The sequence below is a fragment of the Globicephala melas genome, chromosome 7 (assembly GCF_963455315.2).
Source record: "Globicephala melas chromosome 7, mGloMel1.2, whole genome shotgun sequence".
Lineage (NCBI taxonomy): Eukaryota > Metazoa > Chordata > Mammalia > Artiodactyla > Delphinidae > Globicephala > Globicephala melas.
In genome coordinates this window covers 19,003,821-19,025,599 of record NC_083320.1, presented here as the reverse complement: position 1 = coordinate 19,025,599, position 21,779 = coordinate 19,003,821, and the positions used below count along the sequence as shown (strand labels likewise).

The following is a 21,779-nucleotide window of genomic DNA, read 5'->3' as shown; positions in this document are numbered from 1 at the left end:
GAACACAAGCAGCAACCTAAGGACCATGTCTTTGGAATGTTCCAATCCTGTCTGACATTGGTGTGTCCTATTCCCAACATAGCCCCTTGTATACAGTGGGTGCTCGATGGATGCCGGTAACTAACTGGACCCCTAAGTAGCCAACTGACAGCAATAAATACTCAAATATGACAGGGTTTCTACATGGGGAACTCCAACCCCTTTTTGGTCATGGAGTACTCATGGAATTGGGAATCCATTGAAATGGATCCCTTGTTCAACACAAGAAGTAAAAGAAAATGCTTAAGAGGGAAGCGGGAGAGGCAAAAGAAGGGGTAGAGGCAGAGGGCCTTGAAATGCATCTGGTTAATTCCTTTACTTGGTGGGGGGCATATGCAACAATCACAGGCACACCATCATTAACCCTTCTCTGAGAACCTGTGGTTCATGGACTTTACCCAGGAGAAAAAAAAAGGACAAGTTAAAACAGGTGAGGGGGGCTTCCCTGGTGGCGCAGTGGTTGAGAATCTCCCTGCTAATGCAGGGGACAGGGGTTCGAGCCCTGGTCTGGGTGGATCCCACATGCCGCAGAGCAACTAGGCCCGTGAGCCACAACTACTGAGGCTGCACATCTGGAACCTGTGCTCCCCAACAAGAGAGGCCGCGATAGTAAGAGGCCCGCGCACCGCAATGAAGAGTGGCCCCCGCTTGCCACAACTAGAGAAAGCCCTTGCACAGAAATGAAGACCCAACACAGCAAAAATAAATTAATTAATTAATAAACTCCTACCCCCAACATCTTCTTAAAAAAAAAAAAAAGCCCACAGTCATCTTGGTAATACTGTATGGGGCCTCTGATTCTTTCATTCTTTAAAAAAAACAAAACAAAACAAAACAAAACAAAACAAAAACAGGTGAGAGACTTCCCTGGTGGCGCAGTGGTTAAAAATCCCCCTGCCAATGCAGGGGACACAGGTTCAAGCCCTGGTCCGGGAAGATCCCACATGCCGTGGAGCAACTAAGCCCATGCGCCACAACTACTGAGCCTGCGCTCTGGAGCCCATAAGCCACAACTTCTGAGCCCACGCCTAGAGCCCACGCTCCGCAAGACGAGAAGCCACCACAATGAGAAGCCCTCGCACCGCAACGAAGAGTAGCCGCTGCTCGCTGCAACTAGAGAAAGCCTGTGCGCAGCAATAAAGACCCAACTCAGCCAAAATAAATAAATAAATAAACAAATAACAGCTGAACCCTCTACTTTCTCCTCCTCACTCATGATAGTTCCATCCTGTCTCTGTAGGGACCAGGCAGACCTGCTCAGTCACTCATGTTTGAGTTGGAGGTCCTCAACCGGAGGTGGGTGACCTTGTGCCATAATACCCCGGGAAGCTTTCGCAAAGTACACATGTCCAGACTCTCAGGTTCACCTCTCTCCTGATTCTGATAGGCTTTCAGTGGGTTGGGAAGCTATTCTGGCTTTTCAGTCTACCTACTACCCTTGATGTGAAAACAGCTGTGCACCCCAAATCTGAGTAAGGACATACACCACCTCAGGGAGGCTGGGTGTGCTAGGGCACAGGGGAACCCCTCAGGCCTGTCAAAACCATGCAGACTCACCTGTGTGCTTGGTCATGTGGTACTTGAGCTGGTTGACCCACTTGCACTTGTAGCCACAGTCAGGGCACAGATACTTCCGCTCCTCCTTGTGAATCCGCATATGGTACTGGAGGAGGGAAGAGCAAAGAGCACACCCAGAAAATGTGTACCCTTTGGTACTCACTGGATGTGGAAATAGAGCAAGCAGGCAGAGAAACTGTTGGCAGATAATCCTGTTCCCTGCACCAATCCTACCCATTCTCCCCCACTGCCAATCAGGTCTCCAAGGCCAGTCACTCTGACGCAACCCGAACCCATTCGGCCGACCCCAGGTCTGCCCTATCTCACCTCTGCCACTTATCAGCTGTGTCTTTGGGCAACCTTACCCCTAATTCTCAGTTTATTAATCTGGAAAACGGGAAACAGTAAAAGTATATCTCATATTTTTGAAAGGATTAAAATTAGTGTCCCACACGGTGTAAGTACTCAGTAAATGTCAGCTGTTATCTAGGTTATCTACAACCTATTACACGCCTTTATCACATGCCAAGCATGTATTATGGATTTATCTCTGTAGCAACCCTATGAAGTATTATCCACTCTTCACAGATGAGGAATCTGAGGTTTGGAGAAGTTAAGGGACTTGACCAAAGTCACAGAGCTAATTTTCAGAAGAGTCAGGATTAAAGAACCCAGGTAGTTTAACTCCGCAACCTGCATTCCTTCCATTCCCAGACCCCCTAGCCCCTGACCTTACCTTGAGGCGAGAGGGGTCAGCACAGGCATAGGGACAGAGGTGACAGTGGTAGGGCTTTTCCCCAGTGTGGACGCGGCTGTGCCAGGTGATCTTTTGCCGGTTCTTGGTGCTGTAAGCACAGTCAGTACACTTGTAGAGCCGGGTGCCCCCGTGCCCTTTCACGTGGTGATCTAGCACCAGCTGATGGCGGCACGCAAAGTCACAAAAAGGGCAGCGCAGAGGGGGCTGGCCAGCATCCCCAGCTGAGGATGCCGCTGCTGAAGTCTCCTCGTGCTGTTCCAAGTAGTGCTTCACCAGGCCCACCCGTTCCCGGGCAGCAAAGTCACAGAGCTGGCAGCGGTGGCTGAAATGCTGCTGCCTTCGGTGCTCGTCCAATGCCGGCCGGCTGGGGAAGGCCTCCTGACAGGCCCCACATTCGAGCCGTGGGTGCTGTTTCCGGGTGTGCCCTCGCAGGCTGGCAGGGCTGGGGAACAGTAGCCCACAGCGGGAGCAGTGCAGGGGGCCCTCAGTGGCCTCCGTGGGAGAGCCAGGGACAGGGGGCGTAGGCTCGGGATGCCGGCGCAGAGCATGCTGTTTGAGTGCTGTCTCGGAGCTGAACTGGGCCTCACACTGGGGGCAGGCAAAGGCTGGGGTGCCCTGGTGGCAACTGTTAACGTGGCGAGTGATGTCATGGCGAAGGTAGCCACTATAGTCACAAAGTGGACAGAAGTGGGTGGGTGTTTTGTCGTGTACCCTCAACCGGTGCAAGCGCAGTTTTGAGTTGGTACCAAATGTCTGGGGACAGGAGCTGCAGGGGATGCGGCCAACACCTGTGTGTCGGGACTGGTGAGCCTCTAACCGGTACCGTCTGGTGGTGGAAAAGTCACAGAAAGGGCACTGATGTGGCTTCACCCCCTCATGCTTCAGCCGCCGGTGCTGCTGTAGGCACCGGCTCTGTTTACAGGTGAAGCCGCAGTCCCCACACTGAAGAGGGGGCCGGGGGCCATGGGCTGCGGCAGGGTGCCTCCGCTTCTGGTGGAGCCTCAGGGCAGCAGCAGCAGGAGCGGTGAATGGGCAGAGGCCACAGCGCAGCTCTCCAGACTGCTCAAGGGGGCAGCCCCGGGCCTGGTGAGTCCTCAGGGCCCGCTCCTGCTGGCAGCTGAAGGGACACGTGGGGCAGGAGAAGCGAGCCCCCTTCTGCTTTGGAACCAGAGCTGCATTCCCATCACCAGGGCTGCGCTCTGCACTCCCACTGCTCGGGGGAGCAGAGTCCCTGCTGCTCAGCAGGGACACAACAGGCTGGGTCTGGGAGGCGCCTCGCTTTCCTCCCCCGCCACGTCCGCCCCGGCAGCCTTCAGCCACGTGAGAGGTAATGGAGGAAAGCCGAGAGCAAAGGAACATGCATGAGTTGCAGTGAAACTTGCCCTGCTCAAAGTGGAACTTCTCAGGGGCCTCTGTGGGCGAGGAGTCTTCTGCAGGAGGGACTGTGGAGCCGGAGAGTGTGGCAACAGGCTCCTCTCTGTTTTCTGGCTCCCCAGGAAGCTTGGAAGGAGCATCTTTTGGGAGCATGATCTCTACTTCTAATGGTGCAGGTGGGGGCTTCCCACCTGCTGCATCCTCTGAGGCCAGTGTGCCCGGGGGCCGAGGATGCAGAGGGATGGGTGGATCTGGTCTGGGCAAGCCCTTGTTCTTTCTGAGGAGGACAGGGCACTTCTTCAGCAGATGGGTGCTGAGGCCACGCTGTTGCTTGAAGCTGGTTCCACACTCAGGGCAGAGGAGGGGCTCTCGGTGGCCCTGGCACCCAGTCCTGGAGTGCAGACTCAGGGCCTTCTCCCGGCGGGTGATGAAAGGGCAGTGTGGGCAGCGGAAAGCCCGCCCCTCTCCCTGTATCACTACCATCTGAACCCGCCCCTCCAGCACCAGCGCCTCTGCCTGTTCTTTGTCCTGCCTCCTTAGGGCCTTGAGTAATGACTCTGATTCAGGGAACTGGGGCAGGGGTGCTGTCTCAGTGGGTGGATTTGCCTTGAAGGTTCCCACCCAGCTGTTAGGGGGCTCCTCTGAGGAAGGGGGATTTATAGGGGGCTCAGAGACCGGCTTTTCCAGAATGGACTCTTCAGCACCCAAGCCGGAAGCTCCAGCACCTTCAAAGGTAGACAGCTCTGTCAAAGTTCCATCTGGCCCTTCCAGTCTCAGAGGCCCTGAGGGATCCAGGGCACTGAACTCCACAGGAGCTGTTTCGGTGATCTCCTCAAGGGGCGGGTTGGCCACAGGCTCCAGCTCCACTCCCAGGGCCTCTAGGTGTAGCGTGCAGCCTCCCTCATCTACCTCCGCCGGACTGGGGCTGCCAACTAGGTCATGCCCCTGGGGAACCTCACCGCCGTCCTGTTTCCCAGCACTGTCCTCCTCACTGGTCTCTGGCGGGGCCTGATCCAAGCCGGGGTCCACCACCGTCCCTGGGTCATGGTCCGGCCCCTCAGGCTGGGCAGACAGCTGACTTGAGGGCTCTGAGTCTGGTGGGGGTGTTGGGCACTGCCCGGCTCCCTCTGGCTCCTGGCTGGCATGGCGAAGCTGCCAGACCTGGTCCCCGGGCACGTAGCCGTGGGCTTTGCGCTTGTGGAAGAAGAGGGCGGTGTTGCTGAAGGTGCGATAGTCGCAGAGGGCACAGTGGAACTCTCGGAGGCGGGTGTGCTTGCAGTTCTCATGGCTCAGCAGGGCCTGCTTGTGGCGGCTCTGGTAGCTGCAATAGCGGCAGGGGTAGAGTGGGGCGGCCGTGCCGGGGTGGTGCTGGGCAGCCATGTGCTTCTGCAGCTCGTACTTCCGCTTGCAAGCGAAGGCGCACACCTCGCACATCAGGGACTTGCCCTGGTGCCGCAGCTTGTGGCTGCTCAGCTGATCAGCCCGGTGGCAGCGATAGGAGCACTGGTTGCACTGGTATCTGGTGAGGAGGGAAAAATCACAATCATAAATTAATCACAGCAACTACCAGAAACTGTATAAATACCTACTATGGGCCAAGCTCTACACTCAGTGTTGTACATGCATCATCTAATTTAATCGTCTTAGTGAGGAGACTAAGGTACAGAAGTTAGTAACTTGCCTCGAGTTACAAAGGAAGTGAAGGGCAGACGGTCTAGCTTCAGGGCTTGTGTTCTACCCCCTACTCTACACTGCTTCCTAACGGGAGGGTATCATGAATCAGTCAACCTCTGTGGACTTCTGAGGAGCTGACATGGCTACAGCCCCACGGGGCAGGTTTCTGTGCCTAGATCCCACTCCCCCACGGAGACGTGAAAGCCACGGAGAAACCCCCTAGCCAGCTGTGCCCACAGGTCAGAGGGGAACTTGCCTGGATTTGGATGTGGCCAGGATTGGAGCCACAGGCGTAGCCCATCTACTTCACCAGGACTGGACTCAGAACTCAAATGACACCTTAGTCTCTGGGCCTCTACTCTGGGTCTACACCCCCTTCCCTGAGCCCAGAGAGCTCACACAGTGCACACTAGGCCACAGGCAGAGGTCAGCTAGAGGCAGCAGAGCCGAGATGACAGGAGCAGAGGGCCGTGCGGAGGAGTCTCTCTGGGGCCAGAAGAGAGATGGGGCCAGAAGCTGACTTTGAGAGGCGGCTAGCTTAGCTCCAGGTCATTGGGTTAGGGAGGGAGGCACGCGTGTGCTCATACCTGAGGTCGCCCGCGTGTTTCCGCATGTGCACGCTGAGGTAGTGCTTCCACTTGGTGACGTAGCCGCATTCGGTGCACATGTAATCCTTGGTGTTAGAGTGGGTCAGCATGTGCTTGGACAGGTAGCTCACGTCTCGACACGTGAAGTCACACAGCTCACACTTGTGCGGCTTCTCGCCTGTGGGGATGGGGGTGAGCGGGGAGAGAACACAAGTCAGACACGGACCGAGGGAGCGACAGACCGTCCTCCCCAGCAGGCTCGCCCTGATGCCCAGCAGGAGTGGAAGCTGAGGTGCTATTTGCAAAAGTTAATGCTGCCTCACAGCCCTCTGGGACGACCACTCTTCCACCCTAACGCCAAGGAAGGTAGGGGGAAAGTGAAGACCTAGCTTTTCAAAAGTAGCTTCAAAGTCCATTCTGGATTTGTTATACAGCTTATTGGCACTAGTGGCCAACTGCTCCACTTAGCCCAATTCGTTCCAGTTTTGTGGAAGAGAAGGAGAAAAAATTAGGCAATACAACACAGTGGTTAACAACTCTGACTCCGGAGTCCAACACAGTAATAAATATATTAATAGCCGACATTTACACTGTGCTCACTACGTGCCAGGCACCTTTCTGAGCACTTTATAAAAATGCCTTCTCTTACTGAATCCTCACAACAGCCCTTTATTATCCCATTTTACAGACGAAGAAGCTGAGGCACAGAGAAACCATAGAGCTATTAGGCAGTGGTTCAAATCCCAGTTTACTACTGTGTGTCCTCGGGCAGGTCACTTAACCCCTCTAAGTCTAAGTTTCCTGGTCTCCAAAAAGGGGGCAACAAAAATACTGACCTCACATGGCTGATATGAAGATTAAAGGGCTCAGTGACGACCTGTCCCTGTATGTTGGTCGAGACCTAGCGCTAACAGGTGAGGCTGGGGCCATGTTCTTTCAGGACCATTCCCTGTTATCCCTGCCCACCCACTCAGCCCCTCTCCTTATGGTGAAAGGCAAGCAACGTGGTGTTCTGGCTCTGCTTCTGATACCAGCTGTGTGATCCTGAAACAGGCCATTTAAATGTTCAGCGTTTCTCATCTTTACCTGCCTTTCTTACAAGATCGTTATTATGGATTAAATGAGATAATATATATGAAAAAACTATAAAGCACTACACAAGCATACCTCAGAGAGATGGTGAGTTCAGTTCCAGACCACCACAATAAAGCAAATATCGCAAGAAAGCGAGTCCCACAAATTTTTTGGTTTCCCAGTACACGTAAAAGTTATGTTCACACATTGCACGGTAGTCTATTAAGTGTGCAATAACATTCTAACAAAACAGTGTACGTACCTTAATTTAAAAAATACTTTATTGCTAAAAAATGCTAACTATCACCTGACAATGCAGGGTTGCCACAAACCTTCGATTTAGAAAAAAACACAGTATCTGCTAAGAACAATAAAGTGAAATAAAAAAAAAGTATGCCTGTATAGATGTGAGATTTTAAGAAGCCTCAGAAAAATGAGATTTTGTGACTAAAGCCTGTATAGAAATGAACTGTTTAATGGAAACAACAATGGCTTTGCCACAAGCTGCCTAAAAACTGTCCTCCCAAACTAAAGAATCTTCGATGAGATTTTTTAATGTCTTGTCAATCCACCAATGCTTACATAGAGATCACAAATGGGAAGATGCTATAGCAGGAAGCCTGGTTTGGTTTTTACTCAAAGCATCAGTAATGCTGGTAACCAGTTAAGAGCCTGAGTTGAAAACCCCGCAACTTTCAGGTCACCAAACGTGATCATGTTTCAGTGTCACGGCTTTCAAGGCTATAATATATATGGATGGCTCAGTTCCCTCACCCACTATCTCTCATAGCACATCACAAAACTTGAACTGCAAAGGAAGGTATCTGTCCTGGTCTGGGTTTCTTTGCTTTAACAGGCTGGGTGTTGACCCACCCATGCCCGATTAGGGGTGGGCAGAACCCGACAGGGCTTTAAAGGTGAGGCACGGGACTTCCCTGGTGGTCCAGTAAAGACTCTGCACTCCCTGCAGGGGGCCTGGATTCGATCCCTGGTCGGGAACTAGATCCCGCATCCCGCAACTAAAAGATCTCATATGCCTCAACTAAAAAGATCCCACCTGCCGCAAATCCTAGCCCGACCACTTTACTTGCTGAGTGACGCTCAAGGCTTATTTGTAAACTGCAAATACTAGATTTATCTCTAGGAACACTAGGTCAGATGAGTCCTACGCAATGTACGCAGAGCCCTCCGGGTGTCTGGCACACAGTAAACGCTCCCGTTTGCCATCATTACCACTATTACACGGTGGGAAGGGTGGAGCCATCTCACCGGTATGCAGCAGCATGTGGCGGATAAGCACCCTCTTGTGGGCAGTAGCAAAGCTGCACTCAGGGCACTGATGGATCTTCTCGTGAGCATGCATCTTGCCCACGTGGTCCTGGTAGGCCACCGGGTTGAAGGTGGCAAAGGGGCAGAAGGTGCAGCGCAGCTCTTCACTGCCAGGGTGGCCCTGCTTCTTATGTTTACGGAACAGGTGCTTGTTGGAGCAGGCGAAGTCACAGTGGGGGCAGTGGAAGGCATAGTGGCTTTTGTGGTGGGCCTCCATGGCTTCTGCTGTGGCGAAGAGCATGGGACACGAGTGATGGCGGCACTCCACGGCCCGCACACCGTGGGTCTCCTTCAGATGCTTTACGAAGGCCTTGCGGTCGGGTGCCGTGTAGCTACAGCCCTCCTGAAAGCAGCGAAGGGGCAGCGGCTCGGCCGCAGCTGCTGCGGTGTGGCTCTTGAGGTGCTCCTTAAGGGCCTGGCTGAGGCGGAACTCCTCCCGGCAGACAGGACAGGCATAGGTATCTGAGTAGAAGTTGGAAATATCCTCATGCATGCTGGCCATGTGGCGGTTGAGGGCATTCCTCTCCACTGCACTGTAGTGGCACAGTGGGCAGCGGTGGGCCTTTTGGCCCAGCTCCCGCAGCAGGTGGGTCTTGAGCTTGCTCTTACTGGTGAAGAACTTTTGGCAGTTGGGGCACTGGAGACTGGGGTCTGGGAAGTGGAGGTGTAGATGCTCCACCAGATGGGTCCGCTTCTTGAAGCAGCGCTTGCATTCTGGACACATGTGGGTCTTGAAGAGGGACTCGGTGCCAGAAGCCACAGCTCCTGGGAGAGGGAAAGGCAGGGAGGGTTAAGAGTGAGATTCTTCGATAGGTCAGGGGCTGGCCAGTTAATGGGAGAACCACAATTTGCCCAGACAAATTATGCATGCATGCATGGCCTTGTTCCTTTCTTTCTAAGAAACCGAACAATAGCATCTCAAACTTTGTAGCCTCAAAGAAGAGAGAAGTCATTCTAGTATTTAGAGAAACAAAATCACAAGGACTTCTCTGACCTTGCTGTGACCTTTAAGAAGTGCTTCACCCCGCCACCCACTATTCTTGAGCTTTTATCTAGAAAGGCTCAAAAGAAGAATCTTGACGGAGCATTCTTGTTCTTCCTGTCCTTGACCCGGAGGGCAGGCGGAAGAATCAGTAGGGTTGGTTGGAAGGAAAAGAACCCCACAGGGAATGAGCAGAGGGAAGAGAAGGTAAAGTACTCCTACTTCTGAACCCTGGGGACATAGAGAGCTGATAATAAATATAATCAGATCCTTCCTGGTCACCTGATGGGTAAGTATGCTCCCTGTGGGATGGGTTTCAAATGCTGCTCTCCTCAGACGGTAAACTGGGAAGCAAGGATTCAGAAAAACAACCTTAGGGGGCTCAATATCAGACAAGACAGGCTGCCAGTCAAAAACCCCTGGCATCTTCATAATATGAATATCACCCTCCCCCTCCTCACAAAAGAGCTTTCTGCCTGGGGAAAACCAGCCCCGAGAGCAAACTCTATTTACTCTTACCCTGTGTCACCAGGGTCTGTGCCCATTTATCACTTTCCCACTAGACATGTCAAAGTGGAATGTTAGGAACGGAAGGATCTGAACCAAAACTCAGGAAACCAAACCCCAGAGCCTCAATACCACGCCCCCCACAGTCCGTTCCTCCCCACCACCAGGAGGTTCAAGCCCCATCACATCATTACCCTCCAACCGCTGAGCCCCCTGGCCTTTCTCCAGGGCTTTCTGGGAGTTCTGGCTGCCACTGTCCTCTTCTTCCTCTATTTCCTCCTCTTCAGCTGACTCCTGCCCAGGCAAGGGTGCTCCTACTTCCTCTGAAGGCTCTCCCTCTCCTGGGGACACTCTGAGAGCTGAAGATGCAAAGAGATTGATGACTAGAGGAGCCAATGCAGGGCTGAGTGCCTGTACTTCTCACCTCCCACCATTTAGCATAAGGGAATCCGGGGTTCTAAGTATATTAATTTACTCCCACACAAGACAGGGATAGGAAGACCAGGAGCTAAGCTGTCAGTGATGCTCCAGTCTGAAGTAAATCAAACCTCAGATAACACCAACCTCGGACCCCTTGAAGGCAAGATCTTTGAGGTCACTTCAGTGGGGGGAGGGGGAAGAGAGGTAGAGAATGGGCGGACTAGTCTGTACTTCCCTGGCTCAGGTCCCCAAGGTTAACGGCTGGTGGCTCAGTGTGGGCGAACATCCCTGACCTCTAAACTACTGAGAAACCCAACTCAGCAATTCAGGATCACATCCTGTGCTCTCAAATCCATTCCTTCTCTCCCTCAGTTAGAGGCAGCTGCCTCAGTAAGGCAAAGATGTATGACTTTTTCCCAGGAAAGAGGAATCTTCTCTTTGTACCAGAGCACAAATCAGTCTTAGCGAGCCTGGCCTCTCCTGGCCTGGCTTCTCTATTTCTTCTTGCTCCTCTGCTCACCCCACACTCTTTTTGAGACCAAGAGGAGTAAGAATCATAGAAGCACCACCTCCCTTGAGGGTTTCTTTTTAAAATAACCCCAGCTTCTCCTGCCCAATACCACTTGCTCTAACAGGGAGTCTACAGGCATTCTACCAATGGCTACAGCCACTGATGGGCAGTTTAGCTTCTGCCCTCAGAAAGTTCTGAAATGGATCAGAAGAGACATTGGTTAAGTAACTTCAAGGCCACAGTGTAGCTTAAGCCAAACTTCATTCATTGTCATGGACAAAGACTTCCTCTTTGTCCCATATTTTCTGCCTGGTCCGGGGTGTCTAGATGCCTTCCCACGTCAGCTGATAATCCCGTCCTCCTGAGCCACTACCCCGGATTCTCTTCAATTCAGGCTTACATTCATGGCATTAGTAACAACTGCCTCTGCTACAGACCAATTGCAGCTGCAATCCAGGCAGGATACTGCTGGGTCCTTGGCCTCATACCTGGCAGCAGCTCCTGCGATGGAAGACCCTGAACAGCAGACAGTTCTCCCTGTGTCCCGGCCCCGTGACTCCGCTGATGCTGCCGGAAGAGTTTGATGTTGGAGCCCACGAAGCTGCAGTGGTTGCAGTGGAAAGGGTAATGGCCCTGCCGGTGCAGCTCCATGCCCTGCTGGCTCCCGAAGAGCAGGGGGCAGCCCCGGAAAGAACAGGGCACGGGAAGCGCTCTGTGGGTCTGCCTCAGGTGGTGCTGTAGACCCTTGCGATCTTGAGCAGAGAACACACAGCCAGACTCTGGGCAGGAGAAGGCATCTGGAGTGCCCCGGTGAATCTTGAAGTGGCTCTTCAGGGCCTGGGGCTGGGCAAACTCCTGTCTACACACAGGGCATGGCAGGGGGCTATCTGGTGGGCTCTGGCCCTGCAGAGGGCCAGGGAGAGTGAGGTTGCTGGGGGGCAGCTCTACAGAGCAGGGGGGGCTAGCAAGGCCCTGCACAGGCTGTATAACGGTCTCAGTGCACTGGTGCAGGGACAGCAGAGTGGGCTCTGCGAAGCTCTGCTCACAGCGCTCACAGAAGTACACCTCCACCACCTTTACCAGGACACCTGCAGGCAGAGGACCGACAGAGAAAGGCACAGAATCAGACAGAACAAGACTCAGAGGAGTTAGTTACCAGTAGAAAATGTAGGTGAATCTTTTAACACTCATGGAATGGAGATGGACTTAAGTCTGATTCTACACCTTAAGTCTGATTTTCAAAGCCCCCTAAGGTCAAAGATGGTCTATCCTGCACGTGTGTTTGGATTCCCAGTATCTTGCACAATACTTGGCACAAAGTAGGTACTTCATAAATATTTGTGAAGTGAATGTAACACGTATTAACCAAATCCAGAAAGCATTAAGAAAAGGCGATATGTTTTGCCCAAATAAAAAATTAGAAACTTCCAAAAGAAGAAAATGATAATCTGAGGAAAATATCTGCAATATACATGACAAAGCGTTATTTTATATCCTGTAAAGAGATTTTCAAAGGCACAGTAATTCATAAAATGGAGGACATCCTTTCTGAGATGAGCCAGATCACATTCATAATAATTGCTGCCATTTCTTTTTTTTTTTTGATAATTTTTATTTTTTAAATCAATTTATTTATTTATTTTTGCCTGCATTGGGTCTTCGTTGCTGCGCTCGGCCTTTCTCTAGTTGCAGCAAGCGGGGTCCACTCTTTGTTGCGGTATGTGGGCTTCTCATTGTGGTGGCTTCTCTTGTTGCGGAACACAGGCTCCAGGTGCGTGGGCCTCAGTAGTTGTGGCTTGCGGGCTCTACAGCACAGGCTCAGGAATTGTGGCGCATGGGTCTAGTTGCTCCACTTGCTGCCATTTCTTAAGCAACTGGCAGGACCTTGACAAAGAAAGGCTTAGGAAACACTTTTGCTTGGTCCTCCAACTGCCCTATGAGAAGAGGGACCTGGGATGCTGCAAGGTTAAGGCCACCATGCCTGTTAATGGTGGAGCCCAGGTTTGTCCTACATTTATTCTGGTAGTTCTTTTTCTCTTTATTATTTTTTTGTTTAAATAAAAATTCAGTGCAACAACACAACTATATAAAGAATAACCACCTCCCACCCTCACACACATAATTTGGTCTATATCCTTTCAGACCTTTTGGGGTCATTTTTTGGCAATTTGCTTTCTTTTAAAGTTTATTTACTTATTTATTTTTGGCTTTGGGTCTTCGTTGCTGTGCGTGGGCTTTCTCTAGTTGCGGCGAGCAGGCTTCTTATTGCAGTGGCTTCTCTTGTTGCAGAGCATGGGTTCTAGGTGCACTGGCTTCAGTAGTTGTGGCTCTCGGACTCTAGAGTGCAGGCTCAGTAGTTGTGGCACACGGGCTTAGTTGCTCCGCAGCACATGGGATCTTCCCAGACCAGGGCTCGAACCTGTGTCCCCTGCAATGGCAGGCGGATTCTTAACCACTGTGCTACCAGGGAAGCCCCGGATATTTGCATTTTAAAAAATTATTTTCACTTGCTATATATCAAGGATATTTTTATCTATGAGTAGGACATTTAGATCTACCTAATTTTTTTGGTCCAGTTCATGGTACTTCAGAGCACGGGTAAATCAAAATGAAATTTTGCTCTTACTGATAGATATCTGGGTTGTTTCCAACCACTACAAATAAAGCTGCCCTACACATCCTTATTCCTGCATCCTTGTGCATGTGTGTGACTCTTTCTATAGGACAGATTCCTAGAAGTGGAACTACTAGGTCAGAGTACATGTCTTTTAAAATTTGTTTCATGGATAAATTGACTTTCAAAAACTTATGCTAATTTATACTCTATAAACTATAAGATAGTGTCTGTTTCCCCCATAGCCTCACCAACACTAGTTTTATAAAAATTGTTTACTTTCTGCCAAAGTTGAGAAACAATAATGGCATCTTATAGTTAAACTGGAATTTGTGTGTTAGTGAGATTAAATATACTTATGGTTATTAACTATTTTCATTTCTTCTTTAGTAAATTGCACATAGATTTCTTTTCTCCCTTTCTAAAAAAATACTGTTTCTTTTTCTTATTGTGGAGCTCTTTGAATTTTAAAGATATTAACTCTTTCTTATATATTGCAAATGTTTTATACATTGCAAATGTTTTTCCAGGTTCCTTTTTAATTTATTTATTATTTCTTTCACCACATCAAAGTTTAGAAATATTATACAATCAAACTAGCTAATCTTTCCCAGTATTCTTTGTACACTACCAAGGAAAAATGGTACAACTGTAGCTGGAAGACAACAGTTACAAAACAGGGAAGTTACCTAAAAATAAGAAGTTGAGATGTGGGAAGATTAAAGGGAGGACTCTTTCTTCTAACGTAAATATAAATTATTCAACTCCCACTCTTAACGGCATGCCTTGGGTGATGTAAGTATGTTATCCGCAAGAAACTAGAGCAGGGAAGTACTGCTAGGAAGCCCTGCCAAGCCCTGGGTGGTGGAGAGAGGCTGGGCCTTTTGCCTAATCCCTGGCTGCAGTTCCTGGGTGGGAGGGCCAACATGGAGAAGAGAATCCTTGAGGACTATAGGAGTAAGGACTGGGCAGAGGTGTCAGAAAGGTCTTCCCTTCTGGATTACCGCCTAGCAGATGTGAAGCCCTCGCAGGGATAGACTGCCAAGAGCTTGGTACAAGTTGTGCACCACCTCGCCAGACTTCAATCAACATTCACCAACTGCAAATCAAATTACAACATCTCTAAGTATAAAAATAGGATGCTACCTTGTGTCTTCATCATATTTATATACAACGATCAAACACAGCACAGACAAAAACTCAGGGTTGCTTGTCTCACTGGCCTGCTAGCAACTGTGTTGGTACCTGGGGTCTCTCCAGGAGCACCTGGGGACAGGTTTCCAGCTACTGCTTCCACAATGATCTCCATGTTCTCTGTGTCCTCTTCAGTTGCTGTGGTTTCTACCAGCAGGCAGCCTGGGTCAGCAGGCAAAGGTGGAGGGCTCCCAGAAGGACAGGGGCTCTGGACAGGCTCTAGGAGTCCACGGTTAGAGAGAGGTCGGGGGATCAGCAATAGCTCAGGGCACAGTCCATCCATCTCCCCAGTGCTGTTGGCTGGCTGTGAGTCCAACACAGGGTCTGTCATCACCACCAACTTGTGTGCTATGTCCTCTTACGTGCTGATAATCCAACCAGAAGAAAAACCAAACAACATATAATTAGATCTCTCACTTTCTTCCCACTTGGTGTGGGTGCACAGCCCAGTGCCTGCCCAATTAGGCATTTCTTTGCATGGCAGCATGCCATACGTAGTTAACCTAGAAATTTTCTTTTTATGACAATGTTTAGAACAAAAAGCATAAACATGTTAATAGGGATCAAAATAGGAAAGAGACAAGAAGTTGTAGCCAATATATTAAAGACTGTTTCTTGGAGCTAAGTGATGTTGGTCAAATTACTAAGCAATCTGGGTCTCAGTTCTCTTACCTGCAATAAAATCGGGTGGGACCAAGGGATCTCAGAGGTCCCCTCCCCTCTTAACATTTTATGATCTCACTATTCCTTAGCTCAAAGCCCTTCCTTCATGATCTGGCCCCTGCTGACCTCTCCAGATTCATCTTCCACCTCTCTCCGCAAAAGATCTCTGAACTGATGATTCAACCTGTCATTGATTTGCCATTCCCCAGACTCACCACTTTCTCTTCTGCTTCCATAACCTTACACATCCCTCTCTCGGCTTGATGGGCCTTCTCCCCTTTGCCATCTCTCTTGTCTGGCTAACCAACTCCTAACTATCCTTTAAGAATCTGCACAAATGTCACTTCCACTAGGATGGCTTCCGGACACCTTTCATCTAAGTTTCTCTCTCTGAGGTCCTAATGGCACATTGTACATAGCTCTGTCAGAAACTGTGTCACACTGCACTGTCATTTACCTATCAGTCTCCCTCCCTAGACTTGGAGCTTTCTGAGTGGAGTTTATTGATGTTATCACTTCACTGAACCACAACAGTCTATGCAAGTCAGACAAATAAGGGAATTCTAGTGAAGAACTCCAGACACAGAAATGCATCAAAGCAAATTTAGGCTTCTACTAAGATATCAAATCAGTGATGCCTTACAAGTTAACACACCTGGAGAAATTTCTAACAAATTGACTATGGCCTCACATTGAACACTGGAACACAACTGAGAGATGAATATCAAGTAAATTGCATATCTTGTTATAGACGGCTAAAATTAGTCTAAGCTAAATAACTAGAATTAATAAGAATGACAGTAATCATTTCATGAAATTGAGTCATGGAGGTCGAGTAATGGCCTAGGGTTAGGAAATCAGGTTGCAGCTGAGAATTCGGCAACTCAAAGCCTCAGATCACGGAAATTCGGAAGGTGGCAGGGCAGGGCACTTCCGCCCTCAGAGGATTCTCTGGAAACCACAGCCTCCACTTATCATCGCTGCTCTCGGGAGTCTTCCAGCTCGGGCAGTATACTTGCCTTAGGGGGGAGCCAAGGAGGACGCGGTGTCGTCTAGATTGAGTCGCTGGAAGGCGGAGTGAGGTGGGACATAAGTGGGCACAAGAGAAGAAATGAACTTATCCTCGGGGCACGGGTACTGAGAAAGAGAAAGGACAAATTAAGGCAGAGAGAAGGCCTGGGAAAAGGATGAGATCCAGCCTGGGGACCAAGGCACCCGGTTTCCACTTTCCTGTGGGCTCTGACTCACCGCGTGGCCTTGGACAGATACAGTCCCCTCGCTTCTCGGGGCCTCAGCTTTTCTATCTGTAAAGTGGAGGCGATGACAGACAGCGTCCACATCGTTGGGCGGGAGCGGGAATCACAAGTGCCAGCAAATGAGAAAGCCGTTTTGTAACCTGCAAGGCTTAGGATGGAGCATCGTCATGCTTATGGTCCTAAGGAGAGGCAGCGGGTAACCGGGCGCGGTCTAGGGCAGTGACGCGACCGAGGCACCGGGGCGGCTGATGTGATGCGCCGGGGCCTCGCTCGTCGCCGTGCTCCCTCCAGCACTTATCCCGAGCGCTCCCACCGCCCAGGCCCACCCCTCACCCTGGTGCTCGAGAAACTTTTGCCTCCGGCCTGCTCCACCCGCACTCCCTACTAATTCCCGCCCCGCTGCCGCTCGCTTACCTCCCGGCCCTGCGCGGGCGGGAGCCTCACCTCTATGGTCGACCAGCGGCTGGAGTCGCCTCCCGTGACTCCTTTTGTGCGACCGCCTCCGCCCCAGCCGCCTCTAGCACCCGGGCATTTGGAGGCCGCTCTCTCTTCCTCTGTGAGGCTGGCGGAGTACTCTATGGTTCTGACGATCGTTCCTCACCCCCACACCCCCTCCTGGCCTTGAGGCCCAAAGAGTACCATGGAGAGTTGTGGAGCAGAGTGGCATAGCCTTCTTGGTGGGTGTGGCGGGAAGTAGATGAAACAACTCGGGGGCCGGGCGAAGCAGCGCTTCACTGAAGAGCGAAGGGGTGAAACCATCGAGAGGGAGGGCCAGAGAGTCATGGCGGTAAGGGGCGGGGGAGTGACCGATTATTCCAAACCCCGCTGCTGGAGGTGCGCGCTGGGGTGTAGAGGGGGTTCGGGAGGGGGCTTCTGGGCGACCAACAAGGACCGGGAGGGGGAAGGGCTTTGTCTGTAACCTTCCACGCATACGAATTTTGGAATTCTGGATCCTCTTCTGAGCTTCAGCGGAGGTCACTGCTGTCAGTTCACCAAACTGCGTGCCAGGCGTAGAGCAAAGTGGCAGGGGGGCGGGTGAGGTGTGCTAGAAAAGATTTGACCTCCTACCTTTCGGGATCTTACAGTCTAGAATCAGGCCCTGTCTCATTTTATTGGGGGTGGAATTCGAGGAAATCTCCTTGGAGAAAGTAGCAGATGGGCGGGACTTCAACTGGAGAGAATGGAGGAAATAAATTAAAATGGGCATTCCGAGTCAAGAGAACTGCTTGAGCAAGGAAGAAGGAGGTTTGTATATTTGTTCAACAGAGAGTATTAGGAGCTAAGCCATTAAAGGTAGGTGGGCCCCGTATTGTGGAGGCAGAGGAGTTTTTACCTAATTCAGGGACCTGTTGAGAGCCAGTCATTGGAGGTGTTGGAGTAGGGAAAGTAGTGGGATTCAAGCAGATCCTTATGAAGAAAGATCTGGACCCCTGTGTAGCAGTTTGGTGAAGCAGGACGTGGAGACCCATTAAGATGCCACTTCAAGAACTATAATTATTATTATTTTTTCTTTGCGGGCCACTATTGTGGCCTCTCTCGCCGCGGAGCACAGGCTCCGGACGCGCAGGCTCAGCGGCCATGGTTCACGGGCCCAGCCGCTCCGCGGCATGTGGGATCTTCCCGGACCGGGGCACAAACCCGTGTCCCCTGCATCGGCAGGCGGGCTCTCAACCTCTGCTCCACCAGGGAAGCCCCTAAAATTAATTTTGAAGAGACAATTTAGGTGGGAGGTAATAAAAAGCTAAACAGGACATTAGCATGTAAAGGAGAGGAGAGGATATTTGAAGTACATGACTCATAATAGCAAGGCATAAGGTTACTGACAGGTTGACAGAAGACAGTAGCTTCTTCATCCCCTCCTAACTCTGGCCAGTGGGCCCCTTTCTAACTCAGCTGGTCCCAGGGACCACAAAAATTCTGTCCATCCATTATCCTGATGTGAAGCCAGTTATATGGTTCTCTCAGGTTTAAGGAATCTCCAGACACAGTCGTCTGGCAAGAAACAGGTATGAACAGGATAATGAAAGGCAAAAAGGGGCAACTGGCCCAGAGTCCCATCCCTTGCATTCCAACACCAACCCCACCCCACAAAGGGAGGATATTGAAGCACACAGTAATGCTGACCTGTCCTTCCTGCTCCCAGCTTCTGCCTGGGGGGAGGGGTGTGTTGAGGAGGAATTTCAGAGTCCATTTTCTAAACTAATCTTGTGCTTTGTCCCATCTCCACTGCTCCCCACCCCCAGGTCTTGAAAACGCCTTGGGGCCTGTAAGATTCAGTGTTTTCCTTTCAAGATGCCCCTCTCAGACTTTGTTCTGGCCCTGAAGGACAATCCCTACTTTGGGGCTGGATTTGGGCTGGTGGGTGTGGGCACAGCCCTGGCCCTGGCCCGGAAGGGTGCCCAACTGGGTCTGGTGGCATTCCGGCGCCATTACATGATCACACTGGAAGTCCCTGCTCGAGACAGGAGCTATGCCTGGCTGCTTAGCTGGCTCACTCGCCACAGTACCCGAACTCAGCACCTCAGTGTCGAGACTTCGTACCTTCAGCACGAGAGTGGCCGCATCTCCACTAAATTTGAATTTGTCCCCAGCCCTGGAAACCACTTTATCTGGTAAGGTTGGGAACCAGAGAGGGCTCTGAGAGTAGAAAAGGAGAATGAGGGGAGGTGGGTTTGACCCATTCGTTCACCTCATTTTGACCATTCTTATTCAGGTATCAAGGGAAATGGATCCGGGTGCAACGGAGCCGAGAGATGCAGATGATAGACCTGCAGACGGGGACCCCCTGGGAATCTGTCACCTTCACGGCTCTGGGCACTGACCGAAAGGTCTTCTTCAACATCCTGGAGGAAGGTGTGGGATGGCACTGACAGGCTTTATGGGGGCAGGGGGTGGCGGTTGCAGGGATGGGGTCTTCGACATCAAAGGAAGAGAAGCTTGGAGAGGAGGAACAGGAGGCTCTGAGACCATGGGAGCACTGGTGGCTAGGGAAACTGTTTTGGTATACTTTTTTTTTTTTTTTTTTTTTTGCGGTACGCGGGCCTCTCACTGTTGTGGCCTCTCCCATTGCGGAGCACAGGCTCTGGACGCACAGGCCCAGCGGCCATGGCTCACGGGCCCAGCCGCTCCGCGGCATGTGGGATCTTCCCGGACCGGGGCACGAACCCGTGTCCCCTGCATCAGCAGGCGGACTCTCAACCACTGCGCCACCAGGGAAGCCCGAGGGAAATTGTTTTGGCACAGCTCTGCCTAGTAGCATGGCAAAGAGAAATTATTGGCTTTGTCTCATCTCCCCCCTCCCAGCTCGAGAGCTAGCCTTGCAGCAGGAGGAAGGGAAGACAGTGATGTACACAGCCGTGGGCTCTGAATGGCGCCCCTTTGGCTATCCACGCCGCCGCCGGCCACTGAATTCTGTGGTTCTAGAACAGGGTCTGGCTGACCGAATTGTCGGAGACATCCGGGAATTCATCGATAACCCCAAGTGGTACACTGACAGAGGTGAGAAGCAGCTGGGGTCTTCGCTAGGTTGTTTTTGATGTGGTATTAGAACAGGAGGGAACACGCTGGTCTTTGTGGCCAGATATAAAGCTCTAGCCTAATTCCCATAGACGAAGCGGGGAGAAAAGTTGTCTACGGGAATGATTTCTTCCAATGCCAAAGTCATCAGGCCTCCAAGGAGCAGAGTTGGGCATGAATGTGGACATCTGGGGCAGAGTACATGATTCATTTTAGGTCTTGACAATCATCCCGGCTGTATTCTTAGGCATTCCCTACAGACGTGGCTACCTGCTTTATGGGCCCCCTGGTTGTGGAAAGAGCAGTTTTATGTGAGTAGAGTCAAACTTCCCTTAACCCTCAAACTGGAGAGAAACTGGACTGGTGGGGTTGGAAAGGGAAATGAATGTGGGGAACAGGAACCGGGATAAACATGAGATGTGTGGAACACTAGCAGGGTATGGTGAAAGGTTTAGGCCTCTGAGACAAAACTAGTACAGTGAGGAACAAGCAGCTGGGCCCAAGGACCAGTTCTCAGGTTGCCCATTACCTGTCATCCCTCCTCCATAGCACAGCCCTGGCTGGGGAACTGCAGCACAGCATCTGCCTGCTGAGTCTCACAGACTCCAGCCTCTCTGATGACCGGCTCAACCACCTGCTGAGCGTGGCACCGCAGCAGAGCCTGGTGCTCCTGGAGGATGTGGATGCTGCCTTTCTCAGTCGAGACCTGGCTGCGGAGAGTAAGTGAGGGAAGTTGACGGAAGGGGGAGTGTTTCTAAATGAGGAACAGTGGAAGAAAGGAGAAATCCAGAGAGCTGATGGAGGACACCTGGGTTAGCAATGAGAGGCCACAAGACACATTGATAAGTAGGGGGACATGCTAAGTAAGGAGTAGAAGGGGATGCTAATTTTAAGTAGGGCTATGATCACTCACGCTTTATCTCTGCCTTCTTCCAGACCCAGTGAAGTACCAAGGTCTAGGTCGTCTCACTTTCAGCGGCCTGCTCAACGCCTTGGATGGCGTGGCTTCCACTGAGGCACGCATCGTGTTCATGACCACCAACCATGTTGACAGGTGAGGAGTGAGGTACTCAAGACTGTGAGGCAAGATTCCACCCCCTCACTATCTTAGGAGGATCAGGAGGTTCAGCGGGACCTTTTTTTTTTTTTTTTTTGCGGTACGTGGGCCTCTCACTGCTGTGGCCCCTCCCGCTGCGGAGCACAGGCTCCGGACACGCAGGCTCAGCGGCCATGGCTCAAGGGCTCAGCCGCTCCGCAGCATGTGGGATCTTCCCGGACCGGGGCACGAACCCGCGTCCCCTGAATCGGCAGGCGGACTCCCAACCACTGCGCCACCAGGGAAGCCCTAGCGGGACCATTTTTGGGGGTGCTGGTGGCACTGCTGCTCATGACTCTGCTTTTGCTGCCTTCTTCTCTTAGGCTCGACCCTGCCCTGATACGCCCTGGGCGAGTAGACCTGAAGGAGTACGTGGGCCACTGCTCACGCTGGCAGCTGACCCAGATGTTCCAGAGGTTCTATCCAGGGCAAGCAGCTTCCCTGGCCGAGACCTTTGCAGATCATGTCCTTCAAGCTACAACTCAGATTAGCCCTGCCCAGGTGCAGGGCTACTTCATGCTTTATAAAAGTGACCCTGCAGGGGCAATTCACAATGCGGAGTCTCTGAGGAGGTGACAACTGGGCTGTGCCCAGCCCTCTCCTCCTCTAGGAGATCAATAAACACCTGT

General features: G+C 51.4%; 2 protein-coding genes across 12 annotated transcripts in view; one reads left to right on the top strand and one right to left on the bottom strand.

Annotated features, from left to right (window-relative positions):
- ZNF142 (zinc finger protein 142) overlaps positions 1-17,202 on the bottom strand; it is a 22,217-nt gene extending 5,015 nt beyond the window's left edge. The window contains exons 1-10 of one of the 6 annotated variants that reach the window (XM_060301837.2): positions 16,953-17,202; positions 16,531-16,717; positions 16,302-16,419; positions 14,671-14,984; positions 11,300-11,899; positions 10,075-10,239; positions 8,332-9,156; positions 5,989-6,166; positions 2,333-5,246; positions 1,597-1,702 (exon numbers count right to left, since the gene is read on the bottom strand). In XM_060301837.2, coding sequence (XP_060157820.1) covers positions 1,597-1,702; positions 2,333-5,246; positions 5,989-6,166; positions 8,332-9,156; positions 10,075-10,239; positions 11,300-11,899; positions 14,671-14,950 — 5,068 coding nt within the window. In that variant the 5' untranslated portion in view covers positions 14,951-14,984; positions 16,302-16,419; positions 16,531-16,717; positions 16,953-17,202. The remainder of the gene's footprint in view (positions 1-1,596; positions 1,703-2,332; positions 5,247-5,988; positions 6,167-8,331; positions 9,157-10,074; positions 10,240-11,299; positions 11,900-14,670; positions 14,985-16,301; positions 16,420-16,530; positions 16,718-16,952) is intronic. The other 5 variants (XM_060301835.2, XM_060301838.2, XM_060301836.2 and 2 more) reach the window with 5 other exon arrangements.
- Positions 17,000-21,779, top strand: BCS1L (BCS1 homolog, ubiquinol-cytochrome c reductase complex chaperone). 6 transcript variants are annotated; one of them, XM_060301853.2, is made up of 8 exons: positions 17,006-17,215; positions 18,782-19,150; positions 19,252-19,391; positions 19,842-20,036; positions 20,302-20,365; positions 20,604-20,773; positions 20,991-21,108; positions 21,474-21,779. In XM_060301853.2, exons 2-8 carry the CDS (start codon positions 18,831-18,833, stop codon positions 21,724-21,726), a joined length of 1,260 nt encoding a protein of 419 aa, XP_060157836.1. In that variant the 5' UTR covers positions 17,006-17,215; positions 18,782-18,830; the 3' UTR covers positions 21,727-21,779. The 6 variants fall into 6 exon arrangements, with proteins under 6 accessions (XP_030704330.1, XP_060157836.1, XP_030704165.1 ...); XM_030848305.3 differs by having other exon boundaries at positions 17,007-17,325; XM_060301852.2 differs by lacking the exon at positions 17,006-17,215 and adding an exon at positions 17,299-17,372.

Bases quoted from the DNA above. Each gene is read 5' to 3' on its own strand.
- BCS1L (XM_060301853.2), top strand. From the start codon at position 18,831: ATGCCCCTCTCAGACTTTGTTCTGGCCCTGAAGGACAATCCCTACTTT. The intron at 19,392-19,841 runs GTGTGGGATGGC...CCCCCCTCCCAG, and splicing joins CTTCAACATCCTGGAGGAAG to CTCGAGAGCTAGCCTTGCAG. The intron at 21,109-21,473 runs GTGAGGAGTGAG...TTCTTCTCTTAG, and splicing joins ACCACCAACCATGTTGACAG to GCTCGACCCTGCCCTGATAC.